The 21010-nt window shown below is 37.6% G+C and overlaps 1 protein-coding gene across 3 annotated transcripts in view; it reads left to right on the forward strand.

The window, feature by feature from the left end:
- Positions 1 to 20966, forward strand: part of SKIC3 (SKI3 subunit of superkiller complex) — a 47665-nt gene extending 26699 nt beyond the window's left edge. For all 3 annotated transcript variants that reach the window (XM_069000756.1, XM_069000755.1, XM_069000757.1), the window contains 16 exons: positions 330 to 471; positions 1694 to 1787; positions 2365 to 2442; positions 3724 to 3848; positions 5506 to 5629; positions 7036 to 7254; positions 8051 to 8123; positions 8850 to 8903; positions 9010 to 9121; positions 10393 to 10521; positions 11121 to 11242; positions 12994 to 13152; positions 15534 to 15686; positions 17434 to 17564; positions 18817 to 18940; positions 20364 to 20966. In XM_069000756.1, coding sequence (XP_068856857.1) covers positions 330 to 471; positions 1694 to 1787; positions 2365 to 2442; positions 3724 to 3848; positions 5506 to 5629; positions 7036 to 7254; positions 8051 to 8123; positions 8850 to 8903; positions 9010 to 9121; positions 10393 to 10521; positions 11121 to 11242; positions 12994 to 13152; positions 15534 to 15686; positions 17434 to 17564; positions 18817 to 18940; positions 20364 to 20441 — 1917 coding nt within the window. In that variant the 3' untranslated portion in view covers positions 20442 to 20966. The remainder of the gene's footprint in view (positions 1 to 329; positions 472 to 1693; positions 1788 to 2364; positions 2443 to 3723; positions 3849 to 5505; positions 5630 to 7035; positions 7255 to 8050; positions 8124 to 8849; positions 8904 to 9009; positions 9122 to 10392; positions 10522 to 11120; positions 11243 to 12993; positions 13153 to 15533; positions 15687 to 17433; positions 17565 to 18816; positions 18941 to 20363) is intronic.
- The last annotated feature ends 44 nt before the right edge of the window (positions 20967 to 21010 follow it).

Here is a 21010-nt window from a genome sequence, read left to right on the forward strand (position 1 = left end):
GAGAGTGAAGATATTGCCAGGACCCTGATTTCTAAAACAGTGGAGGACTTACTCTTTCATAGCTTTTTTTTTTTTTTTTGCCTGTCATCCCTACAGTGATGCAGCACATTATATGAATATGTTAGAGTTTGCTTTGCCCAGAGGGAAAGTTAAAAGTATGTGTGGAGTGACTCAATTTGGTATATTCTTCTGCTTAACACTGATGCAGATTTTTAGCCAAAACTCTGTCCTAAAGCATAGAATTATTATAATAATCTGTGATTATTTTGCTGTATTTTGAGCAGGTTTAATGATTCCTATTTTGGGGGGGTGTCTGTTTATTTCTTGAGACTGAGGGAGCAAAAGGCTATGCCCACTGGGTATGTTCAACGCTGCAGGATAAAGCCAACAGAAACACTGAACTGTATCTGTACAACATTGTTCAGATGAATGCTATACCAGCAGCCCAAGTGGTCTTGAGCAAATATACAGGTAGGTGACTTAAATGCCTCTCTAACCTGCCACACCTAACATGCATTCAGAATTAACAGATACACCTGTAATAGTTCTGGACAAGGGAGTTGTCTGGCTAAGTTGGGGAGAGCCTTTTGAGCTGTTCAGTTACTGAAACAGGATAAGCAGACCACTGACCAATTTTTATTATCACACAAAGATGAAATAGATGTGGGTTCTGTCTGCCTAGTCATTCCAGCTGTTTTAAATACCAGCGAAAACAGGGACCAGAGCCTTATCATGCTCATCATAGAGTGTTTGCTCTCAGACTCCCTTTGCATGTGTCTCTATGCATAAGTGAAGATAAATGCCAGATCCTCTGCCTGTTTGGTGTGATGCTTGGCAGAAATTTGTTCCTGTGTGCTGTGTAACTCTATATTCTCAAGCTTATGATTTTGTTAACCTTCAGCAGGTGATGGACTCTGGTTTTATGCAGGGTTCCAAGCCAGCCTCCCCACTGCATATGTCTGGCCTGGAAGGTAGATAGAGCAAATGTAGATTTTCATTAGTCTGCAAGTATTCCTGTAAATAAATCATTTGAGTAATCTGTTGCTGACTTTTGAGAGCTAGAAAATACATCTCACTGTAAATGAGATGAATGTGAGACTGTATTTCTTCCTGCCTTGTTCTTAAGGGGACTCTGGAGAGGCTTCTTTCCTAGTCTGGGAAGAAAAGTTACTGGTCTGAGATGAGTTGACAGCTGACAAATTTGTGCCTTATCAATTAATTAAAATGACAAAATGACTAAGATTGGAAGGGACCAGGTCATCTGGTCTTACCTCCCTGCTCAAGCAGAGTTACGCTACAGCACGTTGTACAGAATTGTTTCAGAGTGTATTAAAAATAAAACTTAAGTTTCTACTAGTATTTTACTGAAGTCAATGCAAGATGAATACTTTCCCATTTCATGACAAAAAAAAAAAAACCCACAACTGCATGCTGAAAAAATATATTGAGTGCCTTAATGTTACATCATAATATTTTAAACATTTTTGAGCCAACCTGATGTCATGTTTTGGGTCATCTGTCTCTTCTCTATTTGCCTTCAAGCCTGTCAAAATTATTCTAGTGAGCAACTGACAGAAGCATTTGGCAAAGGGTTTAGTGCATACACTGTAGCTTCCATGTAGCAGTGTTTTTGTAATGCTTTTTCACAGCTTACTGATCTTGTTTTCCTACATTGTCAATCCTGATTTTCTAGAAAGAAATCCAGATGATCCTTCTGCTTTCACAATGTTTGGGTTTTTGAATGAGTATCTACATCTAAAACAGCAGGCAACCTATGCCTATGAGAGGTAAACTGCCCACCCTTGGAAGGCTTAGACAAGCTCCTTGACCTCTTTTCCATGCACCAGCTGAAAAACTTAAAGGGTTTTTCTTTTCCTTAGATAAAGTTTACTTTCTCAGTTCAACAGTACGTTTTAACTAAGTGTTTTGTAGGGGTGGGTATGGGGATGCTTCTATACCAAATTTGGAAATGCAGAACATAGAACTGAAAAAGTAAAGATGTCCTAAGTCTTGTATGTCTTACTAGGACATTAACAAGTTCACTGTGGGATTTAAATTAAATTGTAGAAGGCAAGCTTGGTTTTAGTTTTATTCTCTATTCCAGTCTAATTAATGGAGGTGGTTGGCCTTCGGGTTTGTTTGAAGTTTTTTTTTCTTCTCTCTTCTATTTAAGTGGTAGGGGAAGGTGGTAAATGAAACAATATTTGGTGAACATGTTTGTTGCGTAAAATAGGCTCTGTTTATGTTTAATTAGCATAGAAGAACTTCTGCATAAAACAGTTGTCCATTTTACTCTGAGAACTGTTCTCAAAATATGCATGTCACAGTCAGATGATAAGTCACCCTCATTGTGGTTAATTTTAGGGCAGCTTCACTGCTGAAAAACTCAGAGGATACTGAGAAATACAACACAGCAATGCAAAACTATGGCAGGTCACTGTGGTAAGTGTCTTGACATTTTCTGAGCCTCTCACTTCAGCTTTGGAGGTAGTGAATGCAGTGATACAAAATATGGTGAGTCTTAAGGTGAAAGATGGTTTCTAAAGATAATCTACTAAACATTATTGTTAACTGTAGACATGTTTGACTGAACTTTGTATTTGCTCCAGAAATGGGTAGTATAATAAAAAAAAAATCATATTGCAAGTAATTGCTGTAGGTCTTCACAGATGTAACATATCAGTGATTCCTTTATTCTTTGCTTGATACTAATGTGCCTTAATGCAGTCTAGATATGTAGCTGTCACATTGTCTCCACAATAAATTCTGGGGCTTTTTATTTTTTCTTTTTTTACAATCTTACCCTTGAGCCATAACTCAGGCTTAGTCTGAATAAAATTGCTGCTTGAAGATTTATTCAAAATCCCTTCTACCTACCCTTTGAATTTGTATTGACTTTCACAACCTGAAGCATGTGAGGTTGGGGTGTTGTGTACGTGTGTGGTTTTTCTGCTGTAGTCCTACTCACAATTCTAAGTCGCCTTTGTCATGCATGCCCTTTTGGTTCTGAGGGAATGCAGGACACAAGTATGTAGACTTTCAAATTTCTCTTTGATATGAGGTACCTCAAGCTCTGCTAATTAAATATTTGTTAGCTCTCTAGGGAAACCTCCTGTATTCTTAAGTTTCTGTACATGACACTGTAACTTCTAGCCTGTGACAAAGTGATAATTCATTAACTTCAGGGAAGATTTTAGAAGCAACTCTTTAGACTCCTGAAGTCTTACATCAAAGCTGTATGTGTGTTACTTCATGTGTGCAACTTGGACAAGACCAAATCTCTAGTAACTAATAAGTAGTTCTAATAAACACAATCCTGTATTATTTTTCCATAGTGGTCTTAGAACAAGAATGCTGTAGTCTGTCTGTGTGTGCGTTGTGTGCCCATGCACAGCTTGATTTTCTTTTTTCATATTTTTCCTTTGCTGTTTTTTCCCTCTGCACTGTGATGACCATTAAGTAAGATCCTTGTATATAACTGTTGTGCAGAAAGGAGGACTTTCCCTATCAATTGTTCTCCAAAAGATAGTTGGAGGGAGTAACTACTGTAACAGGAGAAGGGTGGGGAATACTGCACTTTCTTGTCCTAATATTCCTGTTTTCTAGGTGTCTGCTTAAAACTGCTGTGGAAAAGAGGACACTGGTCTTCAAGGACATTTAGTCTGAATCATAGCAGCTATTGCTGCATCCTTCATACCAGTGACTGGCTTTTTTTTTCCACAGTGCTCTTGGGCGGTGTGATGAGGCCATTGAAGTTTACACATCAATACCCCTCACTGAGTTTGATGGTATTGTGGGGCTAGCGTTAGCTTACTTCAAGAAAGGACTATTAGAAGAAAGTATCAAAGGTAAAATTCAGAGCATTATGGAACTCTTCTCTTGCGGTTAATCTTAACAAAATTTATCTAACCAACTTAGCTGACATTCAGTTTATTTTGCTCTTTCAGTCCTAATGCATAAGTATAAACGCCACTACTATTTTAAATACCTCGAGTACCATGTGCAGTTTTGGGCACTGCAATAAAGAAAGACATTAAGCTGTTAGCATCCAGAAGGGGGCAGTGAGCATGGTGAAGGGCCTGGAGGGGAAGCCTTACAAGGAGCATCTGAGGTCACTTGGTTTGTTTGGTCTGGAGAAGAGGTGACTGAAAGGAGACCTCATTATGGTCTTCAGCCACGAGGAAGTGAAGGGTCAGGTACCAATCTCTTCACTCTTGTGACCATTGACAGGACTCAAGGAAATGGCATGAGTCAGGGAAGGTTTAGGTTGGGTATCAGGAAAAGATTTTTTTTACCCAGAGAGTGGTTGAGTACTGGAACAGGCTCCCCAGGGAAGTCATCACAGCACCAATGCTGTCTTCAGTTCAAGAAGCTTTTGGACAATGGTCTCAGGCACATGGTGTGAATTCTTGGAGTGTCCTGCATAGTTATACAATAGTCTGAGTTGGAAGTGACCCACCAGAATCATGAAGTACAACTCTATGAAAATCATTAGGCTGTTCAGTAGGGTGCTAGAATCATTGAAATGTAGTAAGGAAAGATAAATTTCTTCAAGTGTTTAATTCTTGTCCATTAAGCTGTTTTCCTCTGAGCCTCCCTTGTTCTCAAATAAAATTATTTTCCTGGAAGAATCCATTACAGTCTGGAGAAGAGAAGATTGAGAGGTGATGTCATCAATGTAAATTCCTCAGAAGTGGGTGTCAAGAGGATGGTGCTAGCCACTTTGTCCTGCATCAACAGGACAAGGCATAATGGACATCAACTAAAATGCAAGAAGTTCCACCCCAACATGAGGAAGAACTTCTTTACATTGTGGATGGCTCTGGAACAGGCTTCACTGTGAGGTTATGGAGTTTCTCTCCTTTGGAGACATTCAAAACCCACCTGCAAAGGGTGTGTGTCACCTTCTCTAGGTGGCCCTCCCGTGGAAGAGGGGTTGATCTCCAGAGGTCCTTTCCAACCCTAATTATTCTGTGATTCTTTAATAGGAGATTGTGTTGTTCAAAGCACTTTATATAATTGTACTTCATGTTCTGTGTTTCTGAGACGTGCAACTTCACAAAAAGGTATATGCAATGATCAGTGTAGAAGTGTAAGCACTCACAAAGGAGCAGTAAGCTCAGTGTTTTAAATAATTTTATATTTAATTGGAGTGACTGTGCCCATCTGAAGTATGATTTCATAAATGAACTGTCACAGGGAAGTATTTATATGGTGTTCTTGCAGGCTTTTTCCAAATCCTGATGCTGCTTTTCATTTCTGTTTCTATGTGCTACATGTTAAACAACTTCCAGGCTCTAAACAGTAAACCTGGTGTTTCCAAACATAGTTACTTCCGAAGTCTTAGTCAACTTTTTTTTTTGTCTTCTGCTTATGATTTGAGGTGGGGAAGTACAGTGAACCTGAACCTAAATTCTCTCTGTTCTAATATCATCCTATCCTAAAGACTTTACAAAGGTTGTATTTTTTCTTCTCCCTCAATTCTGAGTTTTGAATTTTTACCAGCCTATGAAAAAGCCTTGTCTATTGCTGAGTCTGAAGAAGATAAAGCGCATATCCTGACTGCCTTGGCAATAATAGAATATAAACTGAACAAAGTAGATGCTGCAAAGACACTGCTGTTTAAATGGTGAGTGAAAGAAATAATCAGAATGTGATGTTTTATTGTACCGTTGAATCTTCAAATTTCCTTTTTGCAGGAAGTCAGGTGGATATTTTCTTTGTCTATTGCAGAATGAAAGTAGAAATGGATGCAGTTTACTTATTAATGTGATATGTCTGTTTTTGTTTTATGGTCGGTGTCTTTCACATTGTTAAAGCAGTATTGAGTGGAAGGGCTGGGCAGTTTGGATGTCCAACATCCTTGAATGGTAGTCTTAAAAACTTTATCTTTTAAGATAATATTACTTTGTAGTTGTCCTGAGCAGTAGGCAATATTTTTGCTCCTTAGCTGTAATGAACTCTGAATGACCAATGAAAATAATTTCAGTTTAAATAGTCAGAAATCTCCAAAACTATTGTGTTCAAAGCAACGTAGACCAGGACAATCCTGTAGCTTTCCCATGAAAAGAAACAGATCTCTAGTAGATGTGCAATTAAATTGTGAATGTCTGTTATTTTTCCTATCTGTGGAGGCTAGTAGCCTGTGCATCGTTGTTAGGCTCCTGTTAGCTACAGATTAAGAGTTATCATCTCATCCTCTCAGGGGCAACTCTGTCAGTAGAGAACTCTAGTAGTGGCAGTACAGCCCTCATCTTACCAGCAGACTCCTGAAGTTACTGAAATAGTGAAGGTCCATTACCTAATACACTCTAAACCCCAAGTCATCGCTGATTGGCTGGCTAGGAAACTGATATTTCCCACATCCTATAAATCACTGGAGACTTCTGTTTTTGTCATAAACATGAACAATGAGAGTTTTCTAATGACATTGGTTTTTGCAAAAAAAAGATAGTAAATGCCTTAGAAAAAACATCACAGTGAATATATCTAGATCTGAATTGGAAACAAAAATGGTGCATTCTGGTCCAATAGTCAGATGTCTGTCTTGACTGGAATTTGTGCTAGATGACGTTAAGTGCCTGAATAGGACCTTGAAAATTAAGCCACCTTCTTCATTTCTCATAACCAGCTTAGCACAGAGATTTTTAACAGTGAATATATCTGGATAACTAGTATGATAGAACACCATTTCCTACTTGTCAAACAGTCCTTTAGCTGGCTGTTCAAGTTTGTTTAACAGCTGTTAATTTTTTCTTGTAGGGACTGAAACCAAAACATAGAATCAAAATTCTTGTCTTTTTTTGAAGGCAAAAGTAATCATTAAGAGCTTGGTTAGGTGCCTGTAGTCACCTGGTCCTCAAGAATATAGATCTAGCCTGATCCATGATCCCATGGCAAGAGTCTGTTAATTCTGTATAGTTTTCATGATAACATAGGAGCAAGAGGACCCAGAAATAACAAGAACTCTAATGTTAGGTAAGTTTAATTTGTGCTCCAAAATAGTTGTCTCTTTCCCTCTTTCTGATTCAACAGCTCATTAAAGGAACCTAGTACAGAAAGTCTGAAGGCTTTGTGCACACTGGGATTGGTGAAGCAGGATGCAACACTTGCAACAGCAGCCCTAAAAGAATTACTGAAGCATGAAAAAGGGAATGATGGGATTTATGAGAGGTGCCTTATTGCATCTGCTGTTTATGCATTACAAGGTAGAAATGTGGCAATCCAGAGAGAAGTCTCCAAAGCAATACACAGGTATATAGTTTGTCTTGCTTTAAATTGCCTTGTAAATGTATTGCTTTGATTACATTGAAGAGTAAGTAAACCTGTTTATTTGAATCATTATTCTAAAGAAAAAAAAAATTAAAATTCATTTTCAAAGGTGAAGTCCTCACCTAAGGTTATACCTTTAGCTGACAAGTTTGCTTTCTTATTTATGGAATCAAATAGCAGAAGTTCCATGGCTTGTTCAATGTTTTCTGATTTTGTTTGGCTGGCTTCTTTGATAGGTAGGTTAGTTTACTCTTCCATGAAAGCATTTTTCATCCTGTGTAGCATAACCTTCAGCCTAGAATAGTCTCTTGGGGATTTATTTAATATTTAACAGCCTTTGAAGCCATTTGTTCCATTAGCTAAGTGTCTGTGTTTAAATGTGATTTGATTAGTCTTAGCATTCTGAGCCTTTCAGGAAGGGACACATCATAGTCTCTTCAAGTGTTTTCGGAAACTATTTTCATGCAATTGTTTTTTTCCAACTACAATTAAAATGCCTTGTTCTTCATATTATGAGGACAAGACCTGTAGCCCTAAAGTTTGTTTTCTTTCCATGAATATTGATATGCATGCTGTATGTTTTATTTCTTTAGCTAACAGTATTACTTCAATATTGTGTTGTTTATTTTACTTACTACCCATGTCTATCTTCTATTACGTTGCATTGTTTTCTTAATAGAAAAAGGCCTGCTTGGTATTTATAGCATGTGCCTACTAAGTCCTAGACAACAAGGTGCATATCTAAACCAGAAAATCTAATAATCTTTTCTTTTCCTAGTTACCCTGATAATCCTGCCCTTTGGTCTCTTCTGTCTCGAGTAGTTCCACTGTATACATCAAAAAAGCCAGAAGTAAGTGCATTGCTGTAACTCATGTATGCTGTTTACATTCCAAGTAGTCTGTGTTGTTTCTTAACTTAAAAAAACCCACCCTTCAGTGTGTGGACTATCCCCAGTTAATATGAAAACTTAAGGCTTACATACAAAGCAGTGCACAGCCACATACTGAATTTATATACCATTATTTGCATATTTCATGAGGTAACAGTTCTTGAAATAAACTTATAGGAAAAATCTGCTAGAGTTATGCCAACAATAAAAGGCTATATGGTGTATAATTTCTTCTGTTTAGTTTTATAGAGCTGTATTTATGTAAATAAATATATATTAAGATTTACCTGTGTTTAATCTGGTTAATCTAGTCATCTTCACTTTCCATATTAGTCAGTGTTTCCTTGCCACTTTTCTGCTTTTTGTTAGGTTTCCTCCAAATAAATACTCTGTCTTAATATATGTTAATTATATAAACAGAGCACCCGAAAACAACCCTTTTCAATATGGGGCTAAAACTGGAAGCCAGTCATAAGGATAAGCTCTAGTCTGGAATGTCTCCTGCTAATTTTTTATATTTTATGCTGTAAGCATAATCTTTTTATTTTAATCTGTAAGCAAGGAATTTCCCTTATTGTGCAAATTTTGTACTTGTGAATAACAAAGATTAAAAAGATTTTGGCATGATATTTAGCATTAAATTAATTATCCATGTAATGAAATAAATCGGTTTTTTTAATCTTGCAGGGGGGAGCTGTGGCAGGAGGTGTTGCACATACACTTGATGTAAACTGTGGAAAGGTTTGGCTTTCTTAAATTGAAGATTCTGTAATTCCATAAACACTCCTAAAATTAATTCCGTCTGATCACTCACAGTGTTAAGTAACTCTTATGTTCTGTTTTATAGGAAGTCCTGCTGAATATTGCAGTTAATCAGCTGGTAGCAGGATGTCACATGTTAGAAGATAAGCAAAACAATCCTCTGAAAAATATTCAGAAGGCCATCCATGTCTGTCCAGGTTACTCTTGTTCTCAAACACAGTAGTGATTTTTGTCTTTTTATCCATCAGAAGCAAAAATTACTGGACTAAGAAAAAAATCTACTTTTGTTGTGTTGGTTTGTTGTTTAGGGTTATCTGTGTATGTTTTGGGGAGAATGCTTAAATGGGAAATTTTCATTATCATTCCAAATTTAGTGGAATGGGAATTCAACCAGACAATGAGAAAAATATCACTGGGTTTTAAGGCTTCTTCTAAACTATGAGCAACTTCTTAATCTCTCAACAGGAAAAGATATAAGTATTTAATATACTAGACAAAATTGAAAAACACACATTCCCTCAGTATGCAACATCAGACAGAAGAGAATTATTCGCCTACCTTGAGATTTTGGATTAGAAATGTTCTGTTAAAAAGTGCGGGTTATAAACTATAGACAACTGTTCTCTTGCTAAATGGTTTTCTTCCTTAAGGATATCAAGTGCAAGCCTAGTGGGGTTTCTAATTGCTAATTTGTACTTGATAGTGAAATACCAAAACATTGCTTCTTCTAGAGTCATTTAGCTCTGATAGATAAGGCTGGCTTGCAAGTTAAAAATTTCAATTACTTTTCTACAGGAAATACAAGTGTATGACTGCTATTTAAAAGCAGAATACTTTACATTTTACTTTGTTAGATCTTCAAGCTTTGTTTCATTTTGCCGGCAAAATTAATTTCCTTAGGGATGAAAATTTACATAAATAAAATATTTAACTGAGCTCTGTCCAGTTCAGGATAGAGATTGCTCTTACAGTAGATGTTCTTCACAGGGCTAAAGGTGAAGCTGACACAGGAATTAGCTGGCAGTGGAAGTTGGCACCTATTGCTGAAAGTTTCGTGCTGGTGGTCAGAACAGACTGAGTCTGTATGACTGAAAGCTGTGGATGGCATCTAGGGATTTTTGCTGCCACTTTGTGTTTTGTTACAACTTTAAGTGATATCCAAGACTAATCTCTGTAGTCAAAAATAAACTGGCAGTTTCAGGTTAGCACACTGAAGCTATCTGTGAAAAATGCATTAGCTGACTTTAGGAACAGCATCTTCCTTTTATATCTGATGAGTCTTACTAATTAGAAGCAAGTAGTTATCACCTTCCTTGGTTTGAGCTCAAATACTTACTGTTGCTCTTATTTACAGTGTATGGTTCCTTTGATAGCTATGCTTTTATGCTTTATCTAGTAAAGACCCTTCTAAGTGAACTACCAGCATTTTTAGAATGGGCATGAGTTCCCTTTGACCCTTCTTTTCTAGATAATCCTGCTGCTTGGGCAGTGCTAATGGCAGCCTGTCATGCTGAAAACACTGTTGTCTGTCTAAACAACACTGAACCGAAACGAACAGGTCTGGAGATGACACTTGTGTCTACAGTTTCAGCCAAAAGTAAGCTATACAAGTTTTCAATTTTAAAAAAGTAAAATAAAATTGAAATTATCTAAGCTTGCAATGCTCTTCTGAACTTGCAAATAGGCTGAGGATTACTCAGTAGTGGCTTGAGCTGTAACTGTGTTTTACACATAAAAATATTAAATTCTAATATACAGCTAGGGTTAGATACTTAATGGCAGCTTACTTTCCCTTCCAAAGCTTCAAATTATTTTCTAAAATAGTATTTTTGAACTCTGATGCCTACACCCATGAAGGTTGTGGGTGTATAACATTACAGCAACAGTGCTTAGAAGGAAGGGCTAAAGTAACTTTGAGTTCTGTAACTCTTCCAGTAGATGCTCAGTCTTGCTTGATGTCCATAGTGTTTTGAAAACTGGAATTAAAATTCCATGTTTGGTTGATCTCGAGCCATTAACTTAAAATGGTGTATGCTTTTTTCCCCTCATGCTTTTAATTTTGCCATCTTTCAGTGTTGCTACTAATGACGGGAGCCATGTCAGGTTAAAACTCATACCAGATCTAGATCCTGTGACCATGGTATGGTACTGCAGCATAAATGCTAATCTGTTTAAGTGCTTTGTCTGTCTTTACAGCTGGAGAAAGTAACCTTCCACATAATTATGTCCATACTCTTGAAGACTGGTGTCTGTGTCAAGCTATTACCAGTCTAGAGGAGACTGGTAAACTGCCAGAAGCTGAAGCTCTTTGTAACAAGGTATGATGGTGTCACGCTGGCAGACTGCAGTAGAGTTGTATAGAAACCACTATTTGTGTGCATTTTACAGAAAGATAGTGTTTGAAGTGGCAACTGTCTGTCCCATCAGAGTTATAAAATACAGTAGTTCACAGAATCACAGAGTATTTGGAGTTGGAAGGGACCGACGAAGACGATCAAGTCCGGCTCTGAAGTGAATGGCCTGTATGGGGATCAAACCTTCAACTTTGGCATTATTAGCACCGTTCTCTGACCAACTGAGCTGGTTGGGTTCTCCCCTCCCCGGTGTACAGTTTGCAACACCAAAACTGTGTTAATAGTTGAAACAAGTAGTGCATGTCATGCTAAATCTTAAGTCTTTTCTTCCTGCCTAGAGTTAAGCAAAACATTACCAAAATTCAAGGCGAGAAGTTGGGGTAGGAGACATGCATGGGACTTTGATTTCTTTTGGGTTGTGTTGGTACTTTGTTTCAGAGCCCCAAGTAGAAGCTACAAGTTTAATTATGCAAAAGAAAGGTCTTGAGGTGACACAGCTGGGCTGTTAACAACATTCAAAAAGGTGTTCGTGAGCAGAAGACTTGGCAGAAGATAAGCAAAAAAGCACACATCCCTGATTTTCATTAAGGAAAATTGTTAATCACAAGCAAATGTGATTCTTGGTTTTGGTATATTTTGTTAAAGTGGATGGGAGTTTAAAAAAAAAAAAACAACCAACAAAAACTCAAACCAAACAAACAGATTCATTGAATGTGCTGGTTTTCAGGAAGAAGTTCTTTTTTGTCTCTTTGTTTGCTTGGTAAGGTGTTTTCCTTTCCTGGCCAACGTGTCTACTGACCTATCATATATTAACAATGATCAGAGATTTCGAGACATTCAAGATCTGTCTTTCCCCAAATCTGGGTATGGGGGAAGGATGTGGTGTATTCTGTTGATTTTTGTTTGGTTAAATAGCTTGGGGAGAGCACAGTCAGTGCCTGCAATTAGTGAAGAAAAAATGATAGTATTCCCTAGTACCACAAACTCTCAGTGGTAGTTTTGGACCCCAGAATTCTCAGAAAGCAGTATAACTGGGGGGTGAGTCAGACACTGCTGTCATTCAGTTGTGAAGGATTGACAGGAAACATCCTTTGTTTTTTAAAAAAATGTGTGAAAAGTACAAGTATAGTTTCTTAAATCTGGTTTGAGTTATAATTCTTGGAATTACTGTGATTTCAGCAGGGAAAATAACATGCAGTGAGGCTTGCAAAAGCTTCACATGTTTCATCTGAGAAGGGTAAAGCAACAGATAGCTAGTTTTCTGTCTTTGCTTTTTTGTGTTTGTTCAAAGAAATACTCTCTGGATATCTGCTGTTACTGAATAGGAAATGTTTAGTTAAGTGCTTCTGTTCTGAAAATAAAGCACCTTATCTGGGAGAACTGAAATTGAAGCATAATCAACCCTTTTAGCCCCAAGATAGGCTTTTGCCTCTATTAATAGGCCCAACAAACCAATGCGAGCTGTTTCAGAAACTTGTAAAAGTAGGAAATGTACAAAATTGATCTTAGACTTCAAATGTATTTTGAGGACAGAAAAAATGTTACCTGTTTTTGTGGATCAGTCCCTGGAACACTCCTTTGTGCAGAGGCAGAGAAAAATGCTATGTTCAGGTATCCTGAGAATGCTTTCAGTGTTGTTTTATGTAAAGGACAGAATGGAAAATCTAAGTGTCTTTGATATTGGGGGGTCATAATTCTGATTGTTTTGGTTTTAGGGTCTAAAAAGCTGCCCTGAGCACCCAACTCTGTTTCTGCTTTTGAGACAAGTTCAGTGTAAGCAGCTGTTGCAGACTCACAAAGAACTTCCAGACAACATCGTGGAGGAACTTCGTAAGACAGTCATGTCCAGTTCATCCTCAGCTGCAGCATGGCAAGTAAGTGTGGATCCTTCCCCTGACTGGTGTGCCACTCTCACACCTGCTGTAACAGGGTGAACATTTGTTTCACTGCTTGATTTTATTTATCTGCTGACAGAAAAAACAGCTTAAATTCTATTTGTTCCACAGTTGAAACATTATCTTAACTCTTACATAAAGTTGAAATATTAAGGACTGCTAGTAAGACCAAGCAGACATGGAGGTAGGAGAATTAAAAACTTGAGATAAATGCCTGGTGTCCATGTTTTTAGAGATCTATGATTTGACATGGGAGCAGAAACCAATTAAATATTTCATAACCCATAAGAATAAATGGAAGTAAAGAGTTTCCTACTGTAGTAATATACAATTTCTTATTTAGGGTCTGAAAACCTGAATAAGTCTTTCTCCATCATCTTCTAACTTCAGATGTCACTGTTCTTTTGAGAAAGCTGATTCTGCAGAGAATCACATCCAGTAACACTGTTCACTAACTCCCTTCTGTGGCACGATGAGTGATCATTTTTAGTTGACATGAAAGTGCTAAAGCTCACTGCATATCCTGCTTCTGTGAGTTGATCTGAGAAGTCTCACACATGCCAAGAGATCCTTTTGGTGATGCAGCACATATATTTATCTTCTAACAGCTGCTTTTTAGTTTACAGTTATTATCTGTCTTTACCAATGTAAGTAGTGCACTGTTTAGAAAAATTATGTGAACTTTCAGAGTCCTTTATGTAGCTGAAGGATTTATGATGCTCCTCTGCCTGTTGATAAAATAAAACCCTGCTTGTGGTAAGATTCAGTGAAGTTGATTTCACTCTTAGAAGATCAGTGCAATGCTGCTGTATAGATCATTATCTCACATCTTACAGGGCTCTGGATCCTCTTCAGAAACACAGGAGCATTATTTCTGGGGAAGGTGTTTTTTTGATGCATTTTTCTGTGATGTGTGAAACTTCACCTTTTGAATATAGAACTCATTCAGATGGAATTTGCAAAATAGGGAGCATGCAAGACACGATTGTATGCTCTATTTTAATAACATTCTTCAAATTAAATTAGGGCTTGTATACATTCTTCAAGCATCCCTTGCATAGCCAAGTCATCTTGCTTACAAGCAGGGAGAATAAGTGAACTGAGTGCATGTGATGTGGGGAGTGGGAGGGGATGATTTGGTTTGGTCTTCTTAAGCCAGGCCACAGATGAGATACCTCTGAGGAAGCTCTTTTTAGTCTTCAATAAAATTTCTGAGGGCTTAGATAGCAGTCTGAAAATGCCTGGCTGCTAATCTCTTCCTAGTGGATAAATTTATGCTTTTATGTTTTCTGTCCCTAGACTTCTAAGGGTTTGTGATACCTTACAGTTTTACTATGTTAGAGGGGCCATTCACTTTTCTTTTTGGTTAAGTTTTTGGCTTTTGTATAAATGGTTGTTTTGTGGGATTTAGGAGTGCTGCTGAACTGCTGTTCTGATGGCTGTTCTACTTTTTGTGCTGTGACTTATCAGAAAAATAGAGAAAAGCAGATCTGGCAAAGCTGCCTTGTGCCTTTGCCTGAGGGTTCTCTACTTCTTGAGTGCTAGACATCTTCAGCTGCAAAGAGTTGAGGCCAAGGGAAGTTTTTTTTTTCCCCCACATGAATGAATGTTTTACTTTAAAGAGCAGGTCTGCAGCTTGATGTCAAGAATGCACAATCTCACTAGTGCTGATTAGTACTTTATAATGTGTTTCTCTTTGTAATTCAAAGTAACTTCTATGCACAAGAAAGGGTTAATAATTTCTGCCCCCTCTAACACCAGGCAGTCTTTAGCTAGCAAAAGTCTAGAGGCCTTTGCTCAAAAGTAAGGGAATTGCTTTACTTGGTGATCCAGAAAATAATATTTCTAAATATGGCTTGCACATCTTCATGCATATCATGTACATGTCAGGGCTTTGCAAATATGGCTGCATCTGCTTCAAAAAATGTGTCATGACTACAGAATTAAAGATAGAATCCTTTTCCTTCTCTTCATGAGGAAATCCAGGACGTCTTGTGCTGGCAGAGAACTTATCAAAAAAAGCAGCTGAGAGAACTTATCCAAAAAAGTCCATGAGTGGGCTAGGGAACTCCCAAAATAAGTTACTGTAGTGAGGTGTACTGCCAGCTCTGCAGCAGACTAATTTTTCTGCAGGGCAATGCACAGTATGTTGTTGGACTGAGGACTGGGTGCATGGTTTTAGGTAATAGTATGCTGTGGTACTCTCGTAAATTGGACTAAATGATACTACCTAATGGATGTGTGTTTTGGTGGCTCTGTAACTGATTTTGTTGGATGTTTATTTTATATATATTCATATATATCAATATATAATATATATTCATATATTACATGAATCTTCCTGTGTTGTGAATTTTCAGTGGCTGGCGAAAGTATATCAGTCTCAGAGAATGATGACAGGAGCAGAGATGTGCTACAGAAAGAGTCTGCAGTTGGCATCACAGCAGGGCAGCTGGAATGGGAAGTTATCCAGTCTGCTTAGGCTTGCTATGCTCGCACTGGAAATCTGCATGGTAGGATAACCAAAATAACATAACTGCATGATATAACAGAAGTTGATGGGATACAGGGCTTCTGTAGTCTTTAAATGAAGCCCCTGTTTCAATGGCTTTACATTGTATGAATGACAGCTAGAGAATAAAATGGCACTTCAAGGGGCAGTGGAGTATTCTTAAAATGTCTCTTTGTAAGAGAGGTTGCAGTGTAATATTCACATAGAACCACTTTGTGCATAAGAGGCTCACTTGCTCAGTAAGGCTTGTCTGTTAACAGCTTCAGTTCGATCATCCAAATTGACATACCCTTCAAGTCTCTGTCCTCTTGTTCAGATAACTGCCTCAACAGACATTTCTTCTTCACTGGTGCCTGGAGAAGTCAGTCAGTCACATTTCAAATGTTTTTATGCTGTATGGTCATTTCCAGACATGATGCCTTGCACTGAAGTCTAGAATTGTATCTTGTGGAATAAAGAAAATACTCCATTCCTTGCACTGCTGGGCAAGGTGAACATACCTCAGGGTCTTGGCAATCCTCTTCAATCAAGCAGTGTCACTCTAGAAACTTGAAGTGCACTACTAGAATTCTAAGTCTGTAGTAAAATGTAGATCCTGCTGTGGTTTTGGCTAATGCTTTTTCACATTTTAACACATGACCCGGCTTTAATCAAAATCAGGCAAAGCAACCCCATATATCCTGAGATCTTGTGTAAGAAAAGGCAGTCAGATTTACTGAGGATAAACTTGCAATGCTGTTTCTCCTTTTTGGAGAAGAGATGTGTCCTCAGTTTTTCTCAGAAGCCCATTCCTTCCAAAGGCAGAATTTGTCAAGCAGCAGTATTTTCCTGCTGTATTTCTGTCAGTTTCCTAGTGGTCTGGTTTGTTTCCTATTGCTCCCAAATGCTTCCACAAGTCACAAGATAACCTTCTAGCTTAATTAACACTATTTGTTCAAGGGCTGGCCTGAATTGCCTAAGAATACACAAGACTTTTGTTTAAAAATGTGATCAGTATGAATTTGATTATCTCCTCTCTACTTTTTGAGTAAGCAGAGAAGCTGATTAAGTGGATTTTTTTGGGCATTTCTAGTCTGTACTGGTTTATTAAATGTATAAAAGCCAGGTGAAAAACTTGATCAGGTCCAAGAAAGCTCTGTATTTGAAAATTGCTTGTCTTCTAATTATCTTCCAAGTAAAAATTTGGTCACCCTTTCAAGTACAGTAATTTGAAGGCTATCCAGACACAATGGGGATAATAAAGTTTTTCTTAAGCCAGTTTTTCTTTCTTTGCTTGTATTCTTAAGATACAAGGCTTTGCTCAATAGTTGTTCTATTAGGTAATTACCATCTAGGTTTCGACTTCGGGTAAAAAATTATGTCACTTCTGGGGATAAATTCTACATTCTAGATGAGTTTTATGTATGGTACCAGCAAGGGTTTCTGAAGCACTACTAAAATTTGTATGGAAGAACAAAAAGATGTGTACATAAATTAGCAAGTGGAATGCTGGCAAGGCTGCTCCTAAATAAGTTAACATTACTTTTCCAGGCACTTCTAACAAGTGTTAGTCTGGTGTTTTTTTAAAACAAGTATCTTTCTAACCTGCCAAATACTTCTCAAACAGCTTGAATTAAACCTGCTTTCTAGAGAGATGCAAATACACTACAATAAAGTCCTTTTGTTCCCTGGTTTTTTCTCCTCTTTTTTTTTTTTAATTTCTTTTCTTACTATTCTCTTTCTTTCTTTTATTTTTACTTTTATAATAGGCTAATGTCTCAAATGAACATTGGCCCTCATTGGTTCAGGAGGCAACAACTGAAGCTTTGAAACTTTCTCCTTGCCCATTGGCAGCTCTGCTTCAAGCACTGCTACAGTATAATCGCAAAATGGGAGCAAGGTATGCATGGTCTGTTAAGTTTTCAGTGGAATACAGTGTCTAAAAATACAAGTGGTCATTATCTGCAGATGTCACTTCAAGAACTTAAAGAAATTTCAAAATGGAAATTAATTCTTGAAATAGTATGGCAGTTAAAAGGGAGGGGGAGAAGGGGTTAGTAATGTGGGTAGCAGCCAAATCTGCCATTATTTGTCAAAAAAAAAAAAACAACCAAAAAACCTTCCTACTCAGAAAAAAACAGCTGTAGGATAACTTTTATTTTAAAAGCATGTTATCTAAATAAATTCATAAAGAAGATTATACATTCTGAAAAATCTTGTAAAATAGCACAGTGAAAACAGAAATCACTGCCCTATCTACTGCTGGGATTAATTTGGATCCTAAATTGGGCTCACAGTGAAAGTTCATGCCTATTCCTGAACAGCCAGGTGGTCGCTGTGGCTTTTCGGGGAAGAGGGGAAATATTTAGGGAAGGGGTTCTTGGAATCTTCCTGTGTTGTGAATTTGATTGTTATGGTCATTTTGTCTTTTATAGTATTTTTGCTTAAGCTATGGAAAATTGGTGGGTTTTTTATGGTTTTGTTCAATAGTTCACCTGTTTTCTAGGTAATACTAACAAACTGGCTTACTTTTTTTGTTGGCTCTTCAGATGACAGACTAATGTGATTGTGATGGTTGTCATTTATAATAAAATTAAGATAAAAACTCAGAATCAGTCTTACTACAATTCTAGATATTAACTTACATGAACAGTATATCGCAAGATCTAATTGATCTGCCTAGGTGCTTCAAAATCCTGAAACAAGAAATCCTAAGTACAAATAGCAAACAAAAACATGTAACTTCTCAACAGCCTATTAAATTACAATGTACTGGAATATCACATTGGTTATAAAGGACAGAGTTCTTGGAACAAGAACCAAAGCTGATAGAGCACCAGTGAATGAATATGACATCCCTACATGTAGTTGCCAGTTTTTACCAGATTTCTAATGACACTGTGAATTTGAAAATCCCTTTGTTAGGTATATGGTGTGTTGGTGTTAGAAGGTAGTATCAGCCAAACAGAATTTTCGACTTTGTATAGTACTCTACTCCAATTACCTTCTCTTCTGCAGTTTCATATATTGTCTCTGTTTGCAGGAAGGGCTTTCCCGTTTGTTAGTTCTGGCCATTGTTGCTTGCTTTGTTATGTTACATGGGGCCTGTGCAGTTGAATTTGATTTGGCTTATGTTTTGATTATGTTTCCAGGGAGACTCGGCGAATGTTGGAGAGAATCGTTTATCAACCAGCGAATCCCAAAACCATTGTGTCGGTGGCACGCTGGTATCTCCTGCAACATCTGTATGCCAAAGATGATTGTGAACTAATAGATGTAAGGCAGCCCATCTCATACAGAACTTCTATTTACATTTAATATTATACTTGCAACTTGGAAGAGGGGTAGAAGGAGACTAGGAAGGTGCTAGCACACCTGCTCTTGAAGTGCAAATGTGCTTCAATTTTTGAAATCAACACCAGTTTGTTTGAATGTCTTCCATTCCTCCATGCAATAATGAAAAATAAACAGTAAAGTCTCCAGTCCAAACTTGCAGGAATTCTACTGGTGACTCTTCAGTAGACATGAGAACCATTTAATCAAAGTTTTAGCACTAAAAATGTTAATTCCCTCTAGCCTGGCTGGAACACGTCGTGTTCCTGACCCAAAAGATCTGAGCAGTAGAATGCTATATGCTCTGTATTGAAGACTTACATCTGTAATGGTACATTATTTTCTGTACAAAGTAAATGGTGCATTAGTTTCTGTTGACAGTACTTTGCTGATGTATTTGATCAAACTCGGATCCACGCAGCTCTTTCATGTAGTGTGAGTGAGCTGTCATTTATTTTAGCTTACAGTGAGAACCACTTTGCTCCTGAAAATCTGAATACACTCTCCTATTGTCAGTGCTGCCACTGGCGCAATGAGGTCTTTGGCCCAGATTATCAGCTGTTCCCTGGTGAAATGTTGAATCCAATACAAAATACATTTGGAGGTACAGCATAGAAAAAGGTGTTGACAAAAATCCATACAGAGAAGTGCAGGTTGATTAAAAAAGCTAGATTTAATGAGTTCTGAAGATCTTGGTATGATCTCATTGCACTTGCTTCTGCAAAGTCATTTCTAGTCCCTGCTGCTGAGTATGATAATAATAGCTGGTGATTTGCTTGGTTCTGCTTAATGGCTTTCCTTTTCAGTATGTATAATGTCATTGGATTACAGGAGACATGCCAGAAGCTTTTCAACATTAGGCTGTTGTGGGACCTTTTTTAACTAATAGAAAAGCTCCATGTATGGCATGTGGAAAATAAATCAGGGTAGTGTGAATTTAACTGGGGGAGGGAAAAGGATGTGGCAGGTTTTTTAAAGCAGCTGCAGAGAATACTCCAGTTTTATCTTTTAATGGAGATTTATACAAAGGTACTAGCAGGAAACAGGTGTCTGTCAGCAGGAAAAAGGTCTGCGTGTTTAATTGCCAGTGGGTAACTACTGTCAAAGTAACAAATGATGCTTCTAGAGAGCATTGGAAGTGACTACAGGTTTAGCAAGTCACTGTAGTGCAGAATTTGGATCTTTTAAGCAAGTTGACGTGTAATGTTGAATATTTCATATCTGGGTATTTCATATCTGGGGTTTATGGGTTAGGTGATCTTTAAGGGAAGCTGTCTAGCAGGAATTAAGATATGTTTCAGGCTGCCATTAAAACACTAGCAGTAAAATCTTAAATTCTCAGGTCATTCTTTGTTTTTCTCTACAGGTGCTTATAGAAAATGCCAAAGCTAATGGAGATGTTAGAGCTCTGGAACTAAATGAGAAATTGTCAGCAAGTGCATAGAATGGACTGTCTCAAGCAAAATACTCTTCCATTCATCCAATTTAATTAGTTCACCTTCCAGAAGCTTACATAGTTTGGGCTGTTTTGTTTGTTATGTCTGATTTATTTTTTTCTGTTTCATCAGCTGCAGCTTTGTCTTTAGTTTTGCTTTCTCTTGAACTAAAGTAAGTTACTTTCATGTTGATATACACACATAAAATCACTTCTATTTTAAAAAGAAAACCCTGAAATTTGCTTTTGTTTGCTTCCGCACTTAAACTTCGTCGCTATTCACAATAGAGTATTTCCCCCTAGGACACACACAGAAGTACAATATTAACTCCACTGCCAGCAGTGCCAGGTTTTCTTGCCACAGAATCTTAAGAGCGAAGTAGCAGCCAACTTCTGTCATCTCTTGGTAACTCAGCTGCTGATTGCTTAATTGGATGAATCATGACAGTGGCTCTTAAGACATGTTGTTACTTTGCTTTTATGTACATGAAAATAAAAAATAAATAAAACAATTACTCCAACCTGTAAAAGTTACCATGAGGGTGTTCACTGTGTTGACAAGAGTCATGATAGCTGTC

Source organism: Aphelocoma coerulescens (assembly GCF_041296385.1).
Source record: "Aphelocoma coerulescens isolate FSJ_1873_10779 chromosome Z unlocalized genomic scaffold, UR_Acoe_1.0 ChrZ, whole genome shotgun sequence".
In the NCBI taxonomy this organism is placed as follows: Eukaryota; Metazoa; Chordata; class Aves; order Passeriformes; family Corvidae; genus Aphelocoma; species Aphelocoma coerulescens.